This window comes from Bicyclus anynana, chromosome 20, assembly GCF_947172395.1.
Source record: "Bicyclus anynana chromosome 20, ilBicAnyn1.1, whole genome shotgun sequence".
Taxonomy (NCBI): Eukaryota; Metazoa; Arthropoda; class Insecta; order Lepidoptera; family Nymphalidae; genus Bicyclus; species Bicyclus anynana.
This window is the reverse complement of record NC_069102.1, coordinates 5,783,242-5,805,697: the sequence shown is the minus strand read 5'-3', so window position 1 is coordinate 5,805,697 and position 22,456 is coordinate 5,783,242. Positions and strand designations below refer to the sequence as shown.

Here is a 22,456-nt window from a genome sequence, read left to right as displayed (position 1 = left end):
GCGAAAACAAACAGGCTCTCAATATAAAGTTTCCAGTTACGGTCAATATTTTAATAGCAGCGTTTTACCTGAAATAAAACGCATATTAAAATACTTACCTCACTGGAAACTTTAAGTAATTCCTGCCTGGTGATATATTGAGCCAATGAGCTAAAGTCGCGCTCAGCGATTTACGAAACTTCCCGAGCCCGACACCGCCAGGTGGCGCCACATAGCCCGACGTGACGTCAATAAAAGTACGAAAACTGGTATGAAATCGACGGAAACGGAAATGCTACTCTCAATATAAAGTTTCCAGTGAGGTAAGTATTTTAATATGCGTTTTATTTCAGGTAAAACGCTGCTATTTATCGTATAAGGAGTTCACGTTTACAAAGAGGAATGGTTGGTGCGCAAATATAATTCTCGGCAAACATCTTGAACAATCCTTTAAAATGCGCAGAAGTCGATTTGTCGGTTTTTTTGGTGGGGCGAAGGGAACGCGGGGGAATACAGAGCGCGCGCGCGCCTGCTATTGGTCAATCAGTCCACCTTGTCCATTGTCATAAAGTGTACCTGCGCGAACTTTCCCCTACTACGCCGCTTTTTGTTCAAGATGTTTGCCCAGCGCTGTATCAACTTAATATACTTTACAATAAAAACATAATGAAATATACTTACCTAAAAGTACATAATAACAAAATAATAATAATAATAAAATCCTTTATTCAGCTTAAAAAAGAACAAATTAAAAAACAAGAAGAAATTACAATACTAACTGAGCTTACAAGCTACTTAAAGATACCTACTTAAATTACAAAGTTACTCTGTACTTAGTATAACACTTTAATAAAGAAATTCAGCTGAATGGGGCGCTGCCTCAGCTCGATACTACAGTTGAGAGCTGTAGTGCTGATTTTCAGGCATGACCCCAGGGTGAGCTCACGGACCGATCGGAAATACATTTGCTGATGAATGATTGCTACATAAACTAAGTAACACATTAAAATACATAAATACCAATATAATATAGATTATTATAATATAAAAGTATCGTAAATCACGCATGTCGGCTTAAAACGGTTTGTTTACTTACGGGTTTCGTTCGTTTTTGTTGGCGAGTCATTTCGGAGAAGTCGGTCATTAAGGCGCGCGCTGTTACGCCGGTCGGATGATTTACAGTGAATGTAAAGTATCATTAAAACCGTTCACCGGCCATGTAGTTTTTGTTTCTGTTTTCAGGTAATGTTTTAGCCTTTATTTATTGGAAAGCAATAAAATGTTCAGAGTTCCCGCCTGAAGACCATTTGCAACGTTCTAAAATTGCTCACAAAATGGCATAAAAGATATCCAGCTTTAAATTGGAAAGCTAAATTACCTGAAATAACGAAATGACATAATATTTTTTTTATACTATGAAAGGTATAATAAATACATTTTAAATTATTTAGAAAACAAACTTAGCGAATTTTAATCTCTCATTTATTTACTTCTTCTTTTTTAAAATTTTAACAATGTTATACATACAATATACAAAACACTATTAAAAACTTATTAAAAAAAATTAACTCTCCCGCTGCGGGACATTTGATTGCCCAAGTAACCGGTGGAACCTCCTCACAATATCCTTCTGTATCCGACTCTTGATCCAACAGTTAAGCGAAAGCTTCTTGAGATCAAAGATCGGTCGAAGCTTTTCGCTATAAGACTATTGACTGAAACAACTATCGGAACAATAACAGTTGACTCAACATTCCACATGGCGGATACCTGGTTATTATTATGCTCTTAGTCCAAAATATCAACACTGCATTCCGCAAATGCATCTCTCAGACAAAAAGCTATCTCTGTGATATATTGAAAAACAACTAAACAAGAACTGGATCAATCAAAGCTATTGAGCGAGCGATGCGCGAACAATGGCTCGAGTGAACATGAATCAACAGAAAACAGAAATCGCAAAACCAATCTCGTCTGCGAAATGTTTGTATTAATCACTTTATCTTGCTCCACAGTGGGCGGCTTTTAGATTAAAATATATCGTAGATAAGAATATTTATTTATTCAGTTGTTTGGATGGAAATGTAAATCAACCAGCAGATTTCCGAGAGTTCCCGTTCCCTTGAAAATACGGAGTTATAATGTAGATTATAAAAGCCGTGATAGCCCAGCGGATATGACCTTTGCCTCCGATTACGGAGAGTCCAGGTTCGAATTCGGGCATGCATAACTTTTCAGTTATGTGCATTTTAAGGAATTAAATATCACGTGTCTCAAGGAAGGAAAAACATCGTAAAGAAACCAGCATACTTGAGAATTTTCTACGTATGTGAAGTCTGCCAATCCGCATTACGCAGCCGCAGCGCAGCGTGGTGAACTAATAAGTCTCCAATCTGAGAGGAGACTCGTGCTCAGCAGAGAGCTGAATATGGGTTGATAATGATGAATGTAGCCTATGTTCATCAGGGATAATGTAGGATTCTAATAGTGAAAAAAATAATCAAATTCAAATCAGGCCAGTAGTTATGAAACTATTTAATACAAACAAACAGTTAAATCTTTCCTTTTTCTAATAGTAGTAAGCATAAATGTCTTTGTCTCCTAAAAAAACCAGAAATTCTCAGCCCGACGTCAGGAAGTTGATAGTGAGTAACACCATCAACTTCTTCAACCACGTGCCTCAGAGACAAAATTAATAATTGGGGTTACACCCCCGTGCCTCAGAAATTCGTCGCAGTCGTTTTTTTGCAGCGTGATTGGTCTAAGCTCTATATTTCTCCTAAGGACTGAGGACTAACCCTGTAATGAGCTGTTAAAATGGGCGTTAAAATACGAAATCGCTGACATCCGATAGTCGTTGAATATATATTTTTTTAAGTGTGAATTCTTACAAACGTAATATATGTACTGTGCTATCAATCATAAATGCTAAGATTGTGACAAACGTTACACAGAACGCTACAACACTCACGCTTACAAAATTTAACAAAGATTTTAAAACTACCAAGACAGAATAACCGAGTATTTTCGTGGAGAAAAATTGCAGCGCGAAGACTGGACAATTCTCGATCAAGAATTGTTACAGACTTAACGTACTATTGAGAATGGTGGAACCATTGTAGCATTGTCCCCTTTAGTCGCTTCGGAAGTATTTTGCTGAAGAAAAAGTTCCATTTTCTCAGAAAACTGACGTTTGATATTAAAAAGTTCTCTTCCTGTTTCAGCCGAATGAGCTGGATTTATATACTTTACTCTGCGATTTCTACAAGATTGAACGCTTAGGAATATTGTTATTAAATTGAAAAACCTTCATATCATAAACGTTTTCTGAGTTGAGATTAATTGATCTTTTAATATTTCACATAATCTAACTAATATTAATAAAAATTTTAATAAAAAAAATTCAACCGACTTCCAACTCAAAAATAACCTAAACTAAAAAGCAAAAAATAACATCTTACCTATGTGCTACCTTCTGATCAGTTTGAAGGTGGTGCCAAGCCAGTGATGTTTCAATTCAAGCAGTTTAAATTACGTAATTTCTGTAGTTCTTTCAGAAACGGCTTTAATTAAAACACTGGATTGGCACCGCCTTCAAACTGATCAGAAGGTAGCACATAGGTAAGATGTTATTTTTTGCTTTTTAGTTTAGGTTATTTTTGAGTTGGAAGTCGGTTGAATTTTTTTTATTAAAATTTTTATTAATATTAGTTAGATTATGTGAAATATTCCAACTCCAGACCAACTCCAGACCTTCATAAAATTGTAGTGGTTTAAAATACCTTATGGAAACACTAACAAACGCACTAGCCGTCTCTACAATTTACGAAAGTTCCCCTCGATTTCTCCAGGATGCCATCATCAGATCCTGACATGAAAAAAATGGGACCACCCTGGAATTAAACCCTTCAAAACAAAAAAAGAATTTTCAAAATCGGCCTATAAATGACGGAATTATCGCTGGACATACATAAAAAAAAAAAAAAAAACATACATACAGCCGAACGTAGAACCTCCTCCTTTTTGGAAGAAAGTTTGTGATATTATAGGGGATAATCTCTGGAACTACTGCAAAAATTATGAAAGTTCTTTTACCACTAGAAATCCATGTTATTTGTGAGTGTCATAGGCCATATTTTATCCCCGTACTCTCATGGGGACGGTAACTACGCGCGTAAAAACGTGGGGCGCCGGCTAGTAACTCATAAATTCGTAAACTAATAGTTATACTTGGTATGTTGGTAATTTTTATTTACATATTACAAAATAAAAGGCAGACTGAGATAACACGAGCGGCCCCTTCGGGCTTGTGACCTTTAAGAACAGGTTTAAAGTAACTTTTGATCACATGCCAACACTCACCTTGACCGCTCGTGGAGTCTTTCCCGCTCAGATAAAACAACTTAAGAATTACACAATAAAATATTAAAATACATTTCACGTGTCTCAAACGGTGAAGGAAAACATCGCGAGAAAACCTGCGTACCTGAGAATTTTCTTAATTCTCTAGGTGTGTGAAGTCTGCCATTTGGGCCAGCGTGGAGGACCCATTTCTCATCCTGAGAGGAGACTCGTGCTCAACAGTGGGCCGGTTATGGATCGTTAATGATGATGATAATGAAAATACATACCCCTATCACGCCCAGTAGGTACGTAACAGCGTCAACTAACAAACTTACAGTTTAAAAATATAGTAAATTCAAATATTTCTTCGTCGTCAAGAGCCGAAAATAGAATCAATCGAAACCACTTTGTTTTCTGTCCGTGTCAACCAACTTGACACATTTGGTCATTTGCGAGGCAAGCGTTTTCATTGGTCGAATGATTACGGCCCGAATGTCCTATCAGCGGATGAGATAAGAGCTCATAGAGTAATAGTAGAGTAAAGATAAATACAGTAGTTTGACTTCATAGTAGAGGTCGAACCGCGAGCTATACCTACGCACCTCACACCGCGGCGTGCTTGCATATATAATATATCATCTATGGTGCTTGCGGTGCAGACAGTCGCGACTGTGTCACAGTGACGAATGCACGGTGTATTCAGTGTTACCAACTCTCCAAAATATTTATCCCTAAAGTTTGTGTCTTATATAAATTCATAATAATTTAGAAATAATATGCTGTAATATGTTTCAAAAGTCTATATTTTATACAGACAAAATATTACATCTTTATCTGAAGATTCAGATTTTTGGAAATCATACATGTTGACAATGAATATATTTAACAATTTTTTTATTCGATGAAAATTGCCGCCAGTTGCTTCAGAGTGGTTGTAGAATAACATATTATATATCGTTTAAAGGTATATTATATATCGCTAGGTCAAGAAAGAAATATTAAAATTATCATCAATTTAAAAATATTAAAGAGTCAAAAAATCCCTGAAAATACCCCTAAAAATTTCAGACCCCTAAAAAAATCCCATTTCACTTATTTGCCCCTAAATCTGGGGGGGAAACCCCTAAGTTGGGAACCCTGGGTGTATTGGATTTTTTAATTATGTCGTCATCAACCCATATTCGGCTCACTGCTGAGCTCGAGTCTCCTCTCAGAATGAGAGGGGTTAGGCCAATAGTCCACCACGCTGGCCCAATGCGGATTGGCAGACTTCACACACGCAGAGAATGAAGATAATTCTCTGGTATGCAGGTTTCCTCACGATGTTTTCCTTCACCGATTTTAATTATGACGATTAGGAAAAAAAGCCTCGCAACCGGTGGGCTAGATATTTTTATAAATGGTAATAGCGAACGCCGTCCACAAAACAAAACTAAAAATACCTAAGAATCATGACCATACCTAAATAATTTCCTGAGAGCATTTTTTCCATGCGTGTATTTTATTTTTTCTAATAGAAAGAACTTTTTCCTTCCTCTTTCTAACCGGATAAAAATATCCGGATTTAATATAAAGATAAACTCAACCAGCATGAGTCGAGTGAAATATTATTACTTCTGTACAAGTATAATAAAGTTATTTCAAAGATCACGGAAAGCGTCTGTATTTTCAAATATGAACAAGGATTTGCATGCGCCTTTGTCTGTCTATACTGGATACTATTATAGTAAAATTGAATATACATTATATTTATTAATAGTATGTAGATAAATAATATTCATTTGCGACTAAACGCTTATTATTTAACTAGCGGACGCCCGCGACTTCGTCCGCGTGGAAATCAATGTAAACTTTCAACCCCTATTTCACCCCCTTCTTATTTTATTTTCGCAATAAAAAGTATTCTATAACCATCTCCGTATTATGGTCTTAAACCGTGCCAAGTTCATTTAAATTCATTCAGTAGTTTCAGCGTGATGCCTGAATAACAAAAAATACGGACAGACAGAGAGACAGAGAGACAGACAGACAGACAAAAAATCGAAAAAAAAATTTTTTTGCCTCAGTATCGATTTTCAAAATTTTCAAAATATCTTCAATATACAGATTGTACAAAATGTACAGAATTCGTATTATAAGTATAGATTCTAGATGGCGCTAGTTAGTACTCTATGCCACGGTAACGTTTGTTCTTACAAATGATATAAGTAAAATCTCAAATTGAGAACTAATGTATAGAATTCGACCAGTTTTATTATAAGTATAGATATCTGATAGAAACCTATACTTTTGCGTGCTATCGTACGGAATACTTATGCTGGTGTATCCCTATCCACCACCAACGTAGCAAATGCTGAGAGAAGACCATTTTGGTACCACACACATCATATTCTATTTTGTTTCCTGTCTTTTCTTTTTTCGTAGTTGTATTTGAATTATTAATTTTGGTGTCTTCTATTACATTGTGTGCGTGTGCTTCTATTTCTATATTATCGGGGATTTTCCCAGTATTTTTGTGACAAACAAACCGAAAACTGATAAACGTTGTGTAGTAGCATTTGCATGATGTAGAATTACGTTCGTTAGGTCCCAGCTCACGCTCCGTTGATCACAAACGCCGGCAGCCTAAGGCAGGGCGCAAATAGAGCGCCATTCTGACGATTCTGTTGTTTATACAATTTGCGATTTGTTACTCATACATGTATGATTAATTACGTACCCATTTCACTTAGAGTTTTTTTCTACAGCCGATTTCACAATGTAGTGTAGGTATTTTTATTTTATTTATTTATTTTTGAGTCGTGGTAGCCCAGTGGATATGACATCCGCTTCCGATTCCGGAGGGTGTGAGTTTGAATCCGGTCCGGGGCATGCACTTGCAACTTTTTAGTTGTGTGAGAAAGTACATCGTACATCGTGAGGAAACCTGCATACCTGAGAATTTTCTTAATTATCTGCGTGTGTGAAGTCTGCCAATCCACATTGGGCCAGCGTGGTGGACTATTGGCCTAACACGTCCATTCTGAAAGGAGACTCGAGTCAGCAGTGAGCACGCCTCTAGTTTGAAGATATTGCTCTGTTATTAGTTGTAATAAGCATTGATTTATGCATTTGCATGTTTTGTATGATTGTATTACTTTAAACGGCCTAGTTTGTATTTTATTAGCATCATTTGTATTTTAATAGCACTAGCATTTCTTCAAAAAAGAAAAATAAATGATTTATTACAAAGTCAGTAACTAAATTATCAACATTAAGCACGCTTTTAATACCCGATATCATAAAGAGATGTTTAATTTGTCACAATAAATATTGTATTTGATCGTAGAACTTTATTTGCTCATCGGGCTGTTCTGTTTATTTATTGGCATTCGACCCTTAGCAGAAATAGGGCTGTCTAAAATTGATTTTCATTTATTTTTTTATAATTAAACAAACATATCCCAATTATAAACTTTGAAAGAGTCTCAATTCAACGGTAGAGCGGTCGGACTCATCACCGAGGGGTGGTGGTTCGATATTCGCCCTGTTGGACTATTGTCGTACCCAATCTACAGTCTTTCCCGACTAGTTGAAGGGCACAGGTCATATTTAAAAATATTGCAAATATAATTTTAAAATAATTATACTAATAATGAAAAAAAAATTATCCATACTTCCACTAACATAATATTGTACCTAAATGCAAAAGTTACGCTTTAATGTCCAAACCATTAAACTCATAATAAAAATTATTTGAGCAATGGTAAGCTAGATCGTCAATCGTCAGAAGCAGGCGTTACTTTGCGGAAGTTCATCATGATTATATAATGATTTATTTATTTTGCTATTATCCGCGAAAAGTCGACGAACCCATGCGACAACGTCACCCAGGTCCGACAAAATACTCTCTACGTACGTTTCACCCCGAAACCGGAGCATCCTCAGGAGATGTTGACTCTACAACGTGCAATTGCAGAGAGTATTTTGTCGGACCTGGGTGACGTTGTCGCATGGGTTTGTCGACTTTTCGCGGATGATGGCAAAATAAATAAATAATTATATAATCTTGCTGTTTATTTTTAAATTAAATGAGATAATATAATATTACCACGATATGATTTCGTTTTACTGTTATCACACCTTATTCTTAGCAATTTTTATTGTTATTGTTATCACACTATAACACACACACACATTTACTCTTCACACTAATATTATAAAGGCGAAAGTTTGTGTGTAAGTGTGTGTATGTTTGTTCCTCTTTTACGCTGGGGCTACTAAACCGATTTTAGTTTAAGTTATTGTTAATGATAATTAATGACCGTGAACGATGACTTAACTAGCTTTCCGAAGGACAGGGATGTAACTACTTCCTAACTCCTCAGAGAACGGACGGAATTTAAAAAAATAATTTCTTAGAAGAAAGAAACTCGACGTAAACAATAGAAAAATGAGGCAGTTATTTTTACTTTGTTGAGTCTATAACATTTAAATCCCTATTAAAAAGGAACATATACCTTCATGAAATGTTACAAGGTCTTCACATTAGGTACTGAAATTATACCTTCCCAAATACATGAATCATTTCAAAATACAAAGCGTCCCACGCCTTTTAAATCCCTCCGAGTAATACAAAGAAGAAAGCAATATAGTATTTTATATTTCTACGTCATACAATACATTGTTACTCATTCCTTTATATATTCCTCATTCGTTTAATTTGTTTTAATTACAGAATAATTCAATTTAAAAAAAAATAACTTATTTTGATCCGTTATTATATTAAAAGTGTTTTCAGATAGTATGATAGTAGTGGACTGTCACCATACGGTGATAGTCGACTGTATGACGTTCATAATACGTACTATTATCGAGAATCGCGGCAAACTTTCAAGAGTGAAACGAACTGTCACCCGCACCATCTTACATGAATTGGATAATATAGTTACTAATTATTCTAGATTAACAAATTGTTTTGTAATAAAAACAAAAGCTCTCTTGTCAGTCGAGTAAAAAAATTTCGCAGCCCTGAAACTACCGACTTTACGAGGGGATAATAATAAACAGTGAAATTAAACACGATCCGTTCAGCCGATCGCTAACCGATTATTCGTACCCAATGACCAATACAGAAGGAAAACTGTAATAACGTAAATCAAATACCCAATATTCCCGCAAAGGTTAGCCACAAAAACAAATACTTTACTGGATTAAACAAATCTATGCTTTTATACATTTATACTAATACATATTCTAAAGAGGTAGTTTGTGAGGGTAATCTCGGGGTGTAGGGGGTAATCTCTGGAACTGCTGCACCGACTTTGAAAAATCTTTTACCAATAGAAAGCCACGTTGTTTGCGAGTGCACAAACTATATTTTATTCCCGTTTACCCATGAGAACAGGCACTACGCGGGCAAAACCGCGGGGCGTCTGCTATTATTGTTAGGTTGTAGGAAGTAATCTCCAGATCTACTGAACCGATTTTGAGAATTATTTTATTAATACAAAGCCAGGTTATTTGTGAATATAACACTCACAAATACGAGTTATTACGAGGCTTTGTATTGGTAAAAGAATTTATAAAACTTACAAATAACCTGTGTTTGTATTGATAATAGAATTTTCGAAATCCGGTCAGTAAAACCGGAGGTTATATTTTAATGTCGTATTCCCACGGGAAAAGGAACTACGCGGGTGAAACCACGTAGTTTTGCTAGTTGATGGATATTTTTTATTATAAACTTTCGTCTACATCAGAGTACAAACGATATACTACCCGTATTTTCTGTAAAGTGAAAATCCTACTCCTTTTTTGTTTCTTTGCAACGTCTTCATTGACACTTGAACTTTGCGTATCCTCTGTCCTGTACCTAAAGCATAAACTCCAGCACGTTTACAGTCCAGGAATTACAATATTGCAACCCTAACCACTTTACTTAGGGTTGCAACAATTTAATCCCCATTCACCACTTGTTTAAGCTTGATTACAATCAGGTAATTGATCCGACTTGTTTGAACAGGGCGCGTTGCGGTTTGCTGATAAAGGCATTTCCCCACCCTCGGCTTTATCTTGTCAGCCGTTTAGAACATGAGTATTCTACAACTCCTGAACGTTTGGCGACGTTTTGGTACGCTCCTTTTGTTAATTTTGTAAATAGAATTCTGGTCCCTATGATTTATGATAACGATGTTTTTGTGGCGCCGCCGAAAGAATTAAATTGCTTCGGATGAAAATCTGGCCGTAAAAATAAAATTCTTCTTTTCTTTTCCCCACATAAACAAACGTATTTTTAGGTAACAGCCTTTTTTGTAAGTCCATAATCGTGATAATATGACAATATCATGATATTTTCTTATTAAGTATTATGTATATTTTGTAGATATAAATATGTAGGTACTAGCAGACGACCTCCTTATTCCGACCCTCTCATAAAACCTTTCTTAGTGGTCGTCTACTACCTACCTAACTACCTTCCTGGCAATTGTCAACTTTGTACGTCTTTGTAATTAGTTTTCAAGACATCGCTATGAATGATATTTCGCATTTATATATTAAAATTATTATTTTCCAATTGGTCGGAAATAGCTGCATTATCTACAAACAAAACGTGCTGATTATAATAATCTATTGAACAATAAAGATTAGTTGGTCTTTCCTCCAAAGATCCTTATCATTAAGACACTCATCATCATCATCATCATCATTATCAGCCTATTTTAAGAGCCTACTAAAGGGCAAGGCCTCCCTCCTTAGAGCAGAGAAAATACCTAACACAGTGCTCCAGTGCGAGCAAACGTTCGGGTGATAATAACATTAACAAACACTAGCAGCTATTAATGATAATGACCAACGCCAAAAAAGACCCATCTCATAGCCTGCCATAGGCCAAAAACTCATGATGACACCACTAACATATAACGTGGCTTTCTGTTATATATACTAATATATTAAAGAGGAAAGATTTTATGTTTGTTTTTTGCTTGCATAGGTTCTGAAACTACTGAACTGGTTTGAAAAACTCTTTCACTATTGAGAAGCTACACTTATAAGCTACATTGTACCTATCTCCGTATTCCTACAGGAACGGGAACCACGCGGGTGAAACCCCGCGGCGTCTGCTAGTTGTAAAACAAAATTCAATATCGGTTCGGTAGATCCTGAGATTACCTAACAAAAACTTCCAAACGCTGCCTCTTATATTAGCATAGAGTATATAATACAGAGAAAGCAAATCCTCTTTATAAAGTTAGTACAGAAAACAGAGAAAGCTAAACTAATATCTCAAAGGTGAGGTGTGATGAATTGGCCGACTCGGATACATTCCCAACTAGTTTCCAAAACGTATTGTTTGCGCACTGCTGGGAATTTGTTAAAACGGAAAACACACGAAGCGAATTAATATTCTAGACCAGCGCTCCCCAAAGCGCGCGGCAACTCCACCTGTGCACAACACTGTGGAGTAAAAACTACACTTATAAATATTTCAACTGCTGTGTAGAGGAAACAATGTTTCAGTTGTTCTATTTTGTGAATAAATGTCGGGCATTCTGATAAAATTCCCGGAGTTAGGAAGTTGGTAGTGTTACGCTTTTAGAGAGGACGTTAAGCCGTTGTTCCTGGTCATTATCATTAACAGTGGTCACCGTCGGTCCCGGTCATTAACATCTGATAGTGGTCATGCGTGGTGGGCTCTAAGCTTCATATCTCCCTCCAATAAAAATGGAAGCCTGACATGTATTGGGTCGTTAAAATGTGATAAAGTCATAATCACTATCGGATTAAATGTAGTCAACGCATCGTAGATTATATAGATTTGTCGTTAATAGATTTTTAACTACCAATATAATTAAAACAGATTACAATAATTAATGGAATGCTCAGAGCTCGTATCGTAAAATTTATAAACATATATATAAGTTTATAAACGTGTTAATCGGTAAAAATTTTTCGACGTTAAGCTCCACGCAGTAATTAATTGACGGATTAACGCCTTGTCGATGCTGCGTCACGTAGGGGTTCGTATTATACTTACTGTGTTTTGTGTTTGATAATAACTTTGAGATCTCCATTTTCTAAACCGTTAATGTATTGTATAACCGTTAAAGTTAGTAAAAAGTATTTTAGTAGCATCAAAAATTAGCTAAAATCTCTAGTTGGAGTTAATAAAAACAGCTGATTACGTGTTATGTGTGAGCTGTGACGTCACATTTTAATACCATAGACAAGTTCTATGCTGTACTCGTACGTTTTAAACGTGCAACAAACCTTAAATGTATTCCTTTTTCTTTTTTTTAATTTATAAATATTGCAAACCCTACTTCCTTCTAATATTATAAACGCGAAAGTTTGTATGGATGTTTGTTTGGATGTCTGTTTGGATGTTTGTTACTCCTTAACGCCGCAACTAATTAACTGATTTGGCTAAAATTTACAACAAGGATAGATAAGGACCCTGAATTAACAAATAGGCTGCTTTTCATCCCGGAAAAATCCAGGTTCCCGCGGGATCTGAATCTGAATTTCACGATCGCATTCACTGGTGTCCGCTTGTTTTTAAATAATGTCAAAGCTGACACACTCCACTTGAACGGTTTGATTATTGTCGGCCACAGATAAAAAACCTCAAAATTATTATGCACAATAAAATATTTCAATTAATTTTAATAAGTTATTTTATATTTTAAATATTTTATAATTATTGTTTCCCTGTTTAAGCTATCATAACCAATAAATTTCATTTTTATCGTTATTTATCAATTATTCTTCTTGTTGTTAAATCAGAAAGTTTATTGCCACCAAAATTACTGGAAATATAGCTTTTTCATTAGAAACTGTTACAAAACACTTGTAATACAGAAATGAATTTATTATTCAGCTAAACTCAGAAATATTGACACAGTCAGCTGAAATTTATTTACCCAGAACAAAACCGCTCAACGGTCATGGCAAATTGCAGAGCCCGCATATTTCCATTTGTATTGTACGTAGTATCTACATACATCAGGGAATTTGTGAAATGGTACCGAAATGAAGACACCTAGTTAATATTCTAGACCAGTCCAGTATCGAATGCGAACGATAGAATCTAACGATGAACTCCAGAATGATACAGATGTATGTTACATAGCAGAATCACTAGTATAGTACCTTATAGAATATAAGATCGAGTACATATCTATACTAATATTATAAAGCTGAAGAGTTTGTTTGAACGCGTTAATCTAAGAACCTTCTGGTCCGATTTGAAAAATTCTTTCAGTGTTAGATAGCCCATTTATCGAGGAAGGCTATAGCCTATTAGTTATCTCTTTATTCCTACGGGAACGTGAACCACGCGGCGTCAGCTAGTTTAAGAATAAAGAGGTTGTTCAATAAGGAGTTTCGAATCACCTAATATGTACTCGCTCTAAAATCGTAATCTACAGGAATATTTAGAGAAAAGATTTGTAATGAATAAACTAAAAAATAATGAACCGATTTTAACAATTCTTTTACCAATGGAAAGCCACATTATCTGGGAGAAACATAAGCTGTATACGTTTTATCCTCGTATTCCTACGGGAATAGGGTGGCGAAAAATAAAACTATGCGGGATGAAACTACGAGTACAAAATATTAATAATTAAGCAAAGCGATTTTTGTCTCAGCGTTTGTTTTGTCTTATGTGGACTGACGATATCATGCGACATGCCTCTGTCTCTGGATACTAGCGGCTCGATATGGTGGTTTTTTAAAGTCCGTCCAAGATGTCCAGCTGTGGACATTCATAGGCTTTTGATGATGATATCGTGAAAATTACTTAAACATATTAAATGATTAGGTTTTCTTTGTGGGCTATCAAATTATGATTCATTCATTATATACTTTCAATTAGATAAGTATTTGAGTTGAGAGCAGTGGTGATGATTGCATATCATCGCAAGAGTCGCATAGAGTAAACCGCAATATATTACACAGAAAACTGTTCTAATGACTTCAGCAGAACAAGTATAAACAATAAACTACATGTTTTTCTTTGTGATTCCACTAATTAGCGTGAATTAAATTTAAAATAATATTTAGTTATTTAAATAATTTTACAACATAATCTTGTATCAAATATGTTATCTTAAATATATTGCAATGGTTGTCGGAACATACAAAACCTATTAAAGAATATTAAACAGGTAGGTATACTTACTTACAGCAAAAAAGTTTTCCTGTATCCGTCAAAATGTGGTAAAACTGTTGTCTTGTCCTGTAATTTTACCTTCAACCAAACCCTTTTTCACTCACTTTGAAACACTGACTTTCGCAAAAATAGGCATAACGATAGCAGGTTCCTATTACCTTTAATGACGGCCTCCGTGGCGCAGTGGTATGCGCGGTGGATTTACTTGACGGAGGTCCTGGGTGGGCCGATTGAGGTTTTCTTAATTGGTCCAGGTCTGGCTGGTGGGAGGCCTCGGCCGTGGCTAGTTACCACCCTATCGACAAAGACGTACCGCCAAGCGATTTAGCGTTCCGGTACAATGTCGTGTAGAAACCGTAAAGGGTGTGGATTTTCATCCTCCTCCTAACAAGTTAGCCCGCTTCCATCTTAGATTGCATCATCACTTACCATCAGGTGAGATTGTAGTCAAGGGCTAACTTGTAGAGTTCCTAATACTAAACATCTCTAAATTCGAAATTACAACTATTTTCATTGTATCATTGCTTCAAAGACGTTCATCATTTGTTTCATATATTTCACGCGAAGCTAGCGGCAGTCTACTATAATTTAAGTATTTACCTTTTCCTCTATTTCATGTCTGAATTCCTTTGGGGTTGTATCGCGCAAAATACGCGAATATTAGATGCAGTAACGGTGAAATAGAACGTATTGGCTGTTTCACGTTGCGGTATAAATGAAACACAGCTACTTATAGTATGTACGAGTAGGTATACCTATAATGATAGGTACCTGTAATGTACTCGTATTAAACGTAACACGTTTGGTTTAAGTAACAGTTACAACGCTTCCCAGGCAACACAAACACAACATCTTCGCCGACGAAGACGTTTTCGAAAAGTATATGACGTCACCCGGACGTGGGTTTTTTAATCTCGGCAACAACGTCTTCGCCGGCGAAGACGAAGTCTTCAATATCTGACGTCACCCGGACGTGGGTTTTTTAATCTCGGACTGATATACACTCAGGCCTAAACACCCTTTTAGAAATGCCAACGAAGAGAAGTCGTCCTTAGAGAGTCGTTCGGCCTATCTGCTTCTGCCTTCTGGCCCCATCAGGTGATGCTTCTGGTCTCGCCGCCTTAGTGGTCCAGTGGTTAGCCTATGTGGCTTCGAATAACAAGGTCCTAGGTCTGTCGCGTTGAGTTCTCCCAAAATATTTTTAAGAAAAAATCTCAACCCAAAGTTGTGAATGGTGGTTACAACAACTCGCCTCGGAGAGTATTTTTTTTTTAATTAAAATAAAAATAAATAATCGAAATAACATGTTTCATACGCTTTTCTGGCCTACACTCAAATAATCTTAAGTAACCGAAAAAATTTGGACATCATTTTTTAATTAATTGTTAGTCAATAATATAGTAATTTCATTATTTTTGTAATATTATAATATTTCATTATGTAATTTAGTCAGTGAAAGATTACAAGCGTCGATAACGGCTATTTTTTATTGAAGACGCCTGTAAGTCGCATTTTGCAGATATAAATCTAGCACTTTCGAGTTCTTTTACATCTCAAGTATCGATAGTGCTTGAATGTCAAACGAAGGTGTTCTTAGAATGAGCCTCTTGTCTTCTCGTGTCTATATACCTATAGGATCTTTCTTGTTCTATATACCTATAGGCACTTTACTAACCTCTCTGTGCTACGTTTTGCTGCGGAAGTCTTGTTATAGAACAATTCATTATCATTATCAACCCATATTCGGCACACTGCTGAGCTCCATTCTCCTCTCGGAATGAGAGGGGTTAGGCCAATAGTCCACCACGCTGGCCCAATGCGGATTGGCAGACTTCACACACGCAGAGAATTAAGAAAATTCTCTGGTATGTAGGTTTCCTAACGATGTTTTCCTTCACCGTATGAAACACGTGATATTTAAATTCTTAAAATGCACACAACTGAAAAGTTGAATGTGCATGCCCCGGATCGGATTCGAACCCACACCCTCCGGAATCGGAGGCAGAGGTCATATCCACTGGGCTATCACGGCTCATAGAATCACAAATCATAGAACAATTACTTTTATTTTTCTTTTTTCAAAAATTAAAATAGATACGTAGTATTGTCATCCAAAGGCAGCGAATATTGAATATCTTGTTTAAGGGTGATGTATATTTCTGGTTAATATTTCACGCCATCGACTTCGTACGCGTGAAATTCAGTTTTTCACAAATCCCGCGGGAACCGTGGAGATTTCCGGGTTAAAAGTACCCAATATATTGCTCAATAACCTCCTCTATCTTCCAGTCACAGTCCCATCAAAATTGGGCTAGCCGTACCAAAAATTAACCCGGATAAACAGACAGACAGATTTTTCAATTCTATTTCTATTATGTTTTAGTGTCAATAACATAGACCAACTTTAAATGTATTTATATATGTTCCTACTTATTTAAATCTACCTATATCTACGTAATCCACGGAAATGCTTAAGCTCTTTACACATTCTGGGTATATATCCATAAAAATCGAACTATCTAATCATACAATTGGGCTATGACGTTTAAGATATAATAATATAAGACCTTCACGTCATCAACCCATATTCGGCTCACTGCTGAGCTCGAGTCTCCTCTCAGAATGAGAGGGGTTAGGCCAAATAGTCCACCACGCTGGCCCAATGCGGATTGGCAGACTTCACACACGCAGAGAATTAAGATAATTCTCTGGTATGCAGGTTTCCTCACGATGTTTTCTTCACCGATTGAGCCACGTGATATTTAATTTCTTAAAATGCACACAACTGAAAAGTTGGAGGTGCATGCCCCGAACCGGATTCGAACCCACACCCTCCGGAATCGGAGGCAGAGGTCATATCCACTGGGCTATCACAGCTCCAATCAATATAAGACCTTGGTAAATCATAATTAGCTTAGATTAAGTGATATTCATAAAATGTAAGGTTTCTTAGTAAATTGATATTGATAGTTAAGTAGTACCTAAGCTGATTGACAATAAGCCACAGCTTCAATGCTCGTGTTGTTCGCCTTGTCCAGCTAAATTTTGCCTACTAGTACAGCTTTGGGGGGCCTGTTCTAATATAGAATAGAATAGAATAGAATATCTTTATTTGCCCACACACAAGTAATGAAATAAAAATAAACAAACAGAACATACAATATATACATCTGGTCGTGGACAAAAAAGGTATCCACCTCAGCACGATGCCACAGCGAGCTGTGGCGCTGGTTTTCAGGTGGAACCTTGTGTGTTCACGGACGTGTCTACGTGACGTGTCTTAACTTAAAACTTATACATGACTACATTTTATACAATTTATACAAAGTAAAATAAAATAATGAAACAAAAAACAAAAAAGAACAGAGTAAAAAAATAACAAAATTAACATATATAGGAAACTAAATTAACAGGAAAAATCAAACAATAAATACGAGTCAACCCGTACAGTGAACGATCTGAACATTAACATCTGAAGATATAGAACAGTTCTAGTCCAATTAAGGTCTTTTACCCGCTAACAGTGAAGCAATATGTCCGTGAGACCGGCTGATTTTAAAAATATGAATAACAGCAGCAGCGACACCGGTGTGAAAAATTTGGCTCTGCGCTGACCAACCCGCATGCTCGGCGTGGTTAGTATTGGGCAAATCTTTGTAGCCAACCAACAAATTAAATATGGTTGGAAGTCCCTGCAAAAGGCCTATGCCCTGCAATCTCAGACTAAATACATAAAGACTAGTATCGCACCCAAGTTCACTAACAAAATTTTCTGCCATTTTCTAAGGAAAACTAGCTTAGATTTCATACATATTTTAAACTACACTAGCAGTTTTTGTTCGTTTTTTACACCATATAACTACATGAAAAGGTATTTTTACGGAGGTTTTTAACCGACGGACACGATTTTAAACTATGAAACATCGATTCTTTAGAGACAGTGTTTATAATCGCATAAGATCGTTGATCATATACGTTGACAGAAAAATAATGTCTTGCGAGGCAGGTCTTTATCTAATTAGTCTGAGCCTGCAATGGACGTCCATCGGCTGATATGATGATGACGATGAACTGGCTTAATGTATTAACAAGCCATATCGTTGAAAAAAAACCTTTTCACTTAAATAACAATTTACAGTTTCAGTTTCACCGTGTTTGCAAACAGCAACAGTTTGCAAACGAAGCTTACGTAAGCGGAATTTAGACCCATTGCAGGTAAAATTTCTGGGACATGTGCTAAGTGTAGTTGAATGATTAAAGAGGCACTGAGGCGCTTGGTATTATAGCACTTATCTGTGAAACATCGGGCAGGATATTTTGAGTGTGGTCTTACTTTTGAAACTGCTGGGTAAACGAAATCAATTTTCTTTTGAGTCTAAAATGTTTTGTAATATAATCCCTTCACATAAATTTCAAAGAACCGTCAATCAACGATCTTAATTGTATATTCCCGTTTTTCGACCAATTAAGCGAAATACGAAAATCTTGGAGAGCCTTACTTGAGAAAGGACATATTGAACATACGAGATGTGTCACCAAAAAATATGAAATTCGCATTTGACTCGAATTGGAAGTAGAACCCCGGATCTTTTTGTTTGAAAAAAGATACATTTTATTATATACTAGCTGACCCCGCGTGGTTTCCGTTCCCGTAGGAGTACTCTGAGGAGTATATTCCTCGATAAATGGGCTATCTAACACTGAAAGATTTTTTCAAATCGAACCAGGAGTTCCTGAGATTAACTTGTTCAAGCAAACCAACAAACTCTTCATCTTTATAATATTAGTATAGATTTCTTGTGTTAGATACACAGAATGTCGGGTAAAAAAAAATAGATCACTTAATATATATTTTATGAGAGCATAAGCCTTGGAACAAGCACTTAAACTCTAAATAGCTGTAGCAAGACATTATGAGAGTAAAGCTGGGCTGTTACACTCGAGACAGTTGTTGACTTTGCGCCGAGATCGGTATCGAGGTATCGGCCCTTGTTATAAAGCTTTTAAAGATTGCCTATCTATTTGTACAAAAAATACTAACGGGAAAAGGTTATTTGTTGATAACATAGTGTTCTTTTCACAGATTTAGGAGATTTTATCCTTGTTTAGATAATGAAAACACAAGTTATTTATAAAAGAAGTATATTTAAGTTGTTAAACATTTTATACTTTGCTCTCATTGATCTTCTGCTCCATCGTTTTAGTATGTGCATTATATACATAGTTATTTTATGTTTAGTTAAGCTCATCGGGGAGGGTGATGACGGGATGAACCTCGATAGGAGCAACGATGACTGACTCGGGTATATCAGGCTGCTCAATGACTTCCACTGGAGTAGGCTCGACCTCAGGCAGTTCAATGGGTGCTACTATGATTGACTCGGGTATATCAGGCTGCTCAATGACTTCCACTGGAGTAGGCTCGATCTCAGGTAATTCAATGGGTGCTACGATGACTGACTCGGGTATATCAGGCTGCTCAATGACTTCCACTGGAGTAGGCTCAACCTCAGGCAGTTCAATGGGTGCTACGATAACTGACTCGGGTATATCAGGCTGCTCAATGACTTCCACTGGGGTAGGCTCGACCTCAGGCAGTTCAATGGGTGCTACGATGACTGACTCGGGTATATCAGGCTGTTCAATGACTTCCACTGGAGTAGGCTCGACCTCAGGCAATTCAATAGGGGCAACGATGACTGACTCGGGTATATCAGGCTGCTCAATGACCTCTACTGGAGTAGGCTCGACCTTAGGCAGTTCAATGGGTGCTACTATGACTGACTCGGGTATATCAGGCTGCTCAACGACTTCCACTGGGGTAGGCTCGACCTCAGGCAGTTCAATGGGTGCTACGATGACTGACTCGGGTATATCAGGCTGTTCAATTACTTCCACTGGAGTAGGCTCGACCTCAGGCAGTTCAATGGGTGCTACGATGACTGACTCGGGTATATCAGGCTGTTCAATGACTTCCACTGGAGTAGGCTCGACCTCAGGTAATTCAATGGGTGCTACGATGATTGACTCGGGTATATCAGGCTGCTCAATGACTTCCACTGGAGTAGGCTCGACCTCAGGCAGTTCAATGGGTACTACGATGACTGACTCGGGGATATCAGGCTGCTCAACGACTTCCACTGGGGTAGGCTCGACCTCAGGCAGTTCAATGGGGGCGACGATGACTGACTCGCCAATAAGACTGGGAGCAGATCCAGCGGCACTGGGGTTGAAGAAACGAGTTGGGCCAGCAACGGCAACAGCAAAGATGGCGGTGGCTATAAACAGGAGTTTCATATCTGAAAATTAAATATTATATATTTTGTTTTAGTTAACTTTAATTACTTAAGTGAGTATTTTTTTTACTTGTGATTTTGATAAATGTTTATTTTAAATATTACGAGAATATTTCCAAAAATATATACAACAATACTTACTTGTTTCTTCTCACGTTGCTTTACAAGAACAATGCTAATCTCAAATTTATCTGTTATATACTCGTATACAATCATTTTATCTTCAACAGTTATATAAAAATTATCTAATTTCACTGTATTCGAGTCCATTTCTTTATTATCAATTACTTCTTAATCCAGGTAGATATTAATAATTTATTTTATTAACATGATGATGATATAATTTTCCAGGAATGGCACAAAAATAGGCCCCGAAGTCACTCCCATCTACGTAACTACGAGTACCTGCCTAGTACCTAGTTCTAGGTAGTTCGTAGTTAAAACATGGCCACTTTGGCAATCTGTACAATCCGGTATTATATGCCTAGACATAGAATAGAATACCTAAACCGTGTAGGTAATATAATGTGAATTATTATTTATTATATACATTGCCTAAGTTTTGTTTTAAAGTTAGTAGACGTCCGCTAAGAACGGATTTTGCAAAATCGCGAGCGTCCGCTAGTTTTTTTTTTATTTTATTTTTTACAAGTTATCCCTTGACTACAATCTCACCTGATGGTAAGTGATGATGCAGTCTTAGATGGAAGCGGGCTAACTTGTTAGGAGGAGGATGAAAATCCACACCCCATTTCGGTTTCTACACGACATCGTACCGGAACGCTAAATCGCTAGGCGGTACGTCTTTGTAGGTAGGGTGGTAACTAGCTACGGCTAAAGCCTCCCACCAGCAGACCTGGACCAAATAAGAAAATCTCAATTGGCGCAGCCGGGAATCGAACCCAGGACCTCCGTTTTGTAAATCCACCGGGCATACCACCTCGCCACGAAGGCCGTCAGTCCTACTTCCTACTAATATTATAAACGCGAAAGTTTGTATGGATGTTTGGATGTATGTTTGGATGTTTGTTACTCTATAACGCCGCTACTACTGAAGCGATTTAGCTGAAATTTGGAATGGAAATAGATTTTACTCTGAATTAAAACATAGGCTACCCGAGACTTTTCCCGAGATTTGCGAAAACTGATGATTTTGATGATATGAATGTTTGTTACTTTCACGCCTCAACTACTGAACCGAATTAGCTGAAATTTGGTATTAAGATATTATATAGCCTGGATTAACACATAGACTACTTTTTATCCCGGAAAAATCCATGTTTCCCCGAGGGATTTGTGAAAAACTAAATTCCACGCGGACGAAGTCGCGGGCGTCCGCTAGTACTCTTATACAATATATAATAAAGTACATAAATAACAAAACCACCCTTTGAGTAAATATGTCATTTATGGGTGCAAAGTCGCTCGTAAAATTAAGCAATATAATATAACCGCATTTCAAAACGGTTCAGAGTTCCACGTTCAACTTGATAACTCCACAACTGAGGTGAACATTTGCCGTAAACTTTTGGGGGCAAAGATAATAACTTATTTCAAGAACCACCATTCTACATAGTTCCAACTTTACAATAACTTCGATGGTTTGAGTAATGTTATAATATCGCTATAATAGGTATTATATAATTATGCTTAGAGTATGTTAAATTAAGTTAATTAAAAT

The 22,456-nt window shown here is 36.8% G+C and overlaps 2 protein-coding genes across 3 annotated transcripts in view; both read right to left on the bottom strand.

The window, feature by feature from the left end:
• LOC112046731 (sodium channel protein 60E) overlaps window positions 1-22,456 on the bottom strand; it is a 260,429-nt gene that overhangs the window by 148,929 nt on the left and 89,044 nt on the right. The window lies entirely within an intron of this gene.
• LOC112054826 (periaxin-like) lies at window positions 19,715-20,776 on the bottom strand. The gene has a single exon (XM_024094732.2). The coding sequence runs from the start codon at window positions 20,774-20,776 to the stop codon at window positions 19,715-19,717; it is 1,062 nt and encodes a 353-aa protein (XP_023950500.2).

Coding starts and splice junctions, on each gene's coding strand:
- LOC112054826 (XM_024094732.2), bottom strand. CDS start 20,776: ATGAAACTCCTGTTTATAGCCACCGCCATCTTTGCTGTTGCCGTTGCT.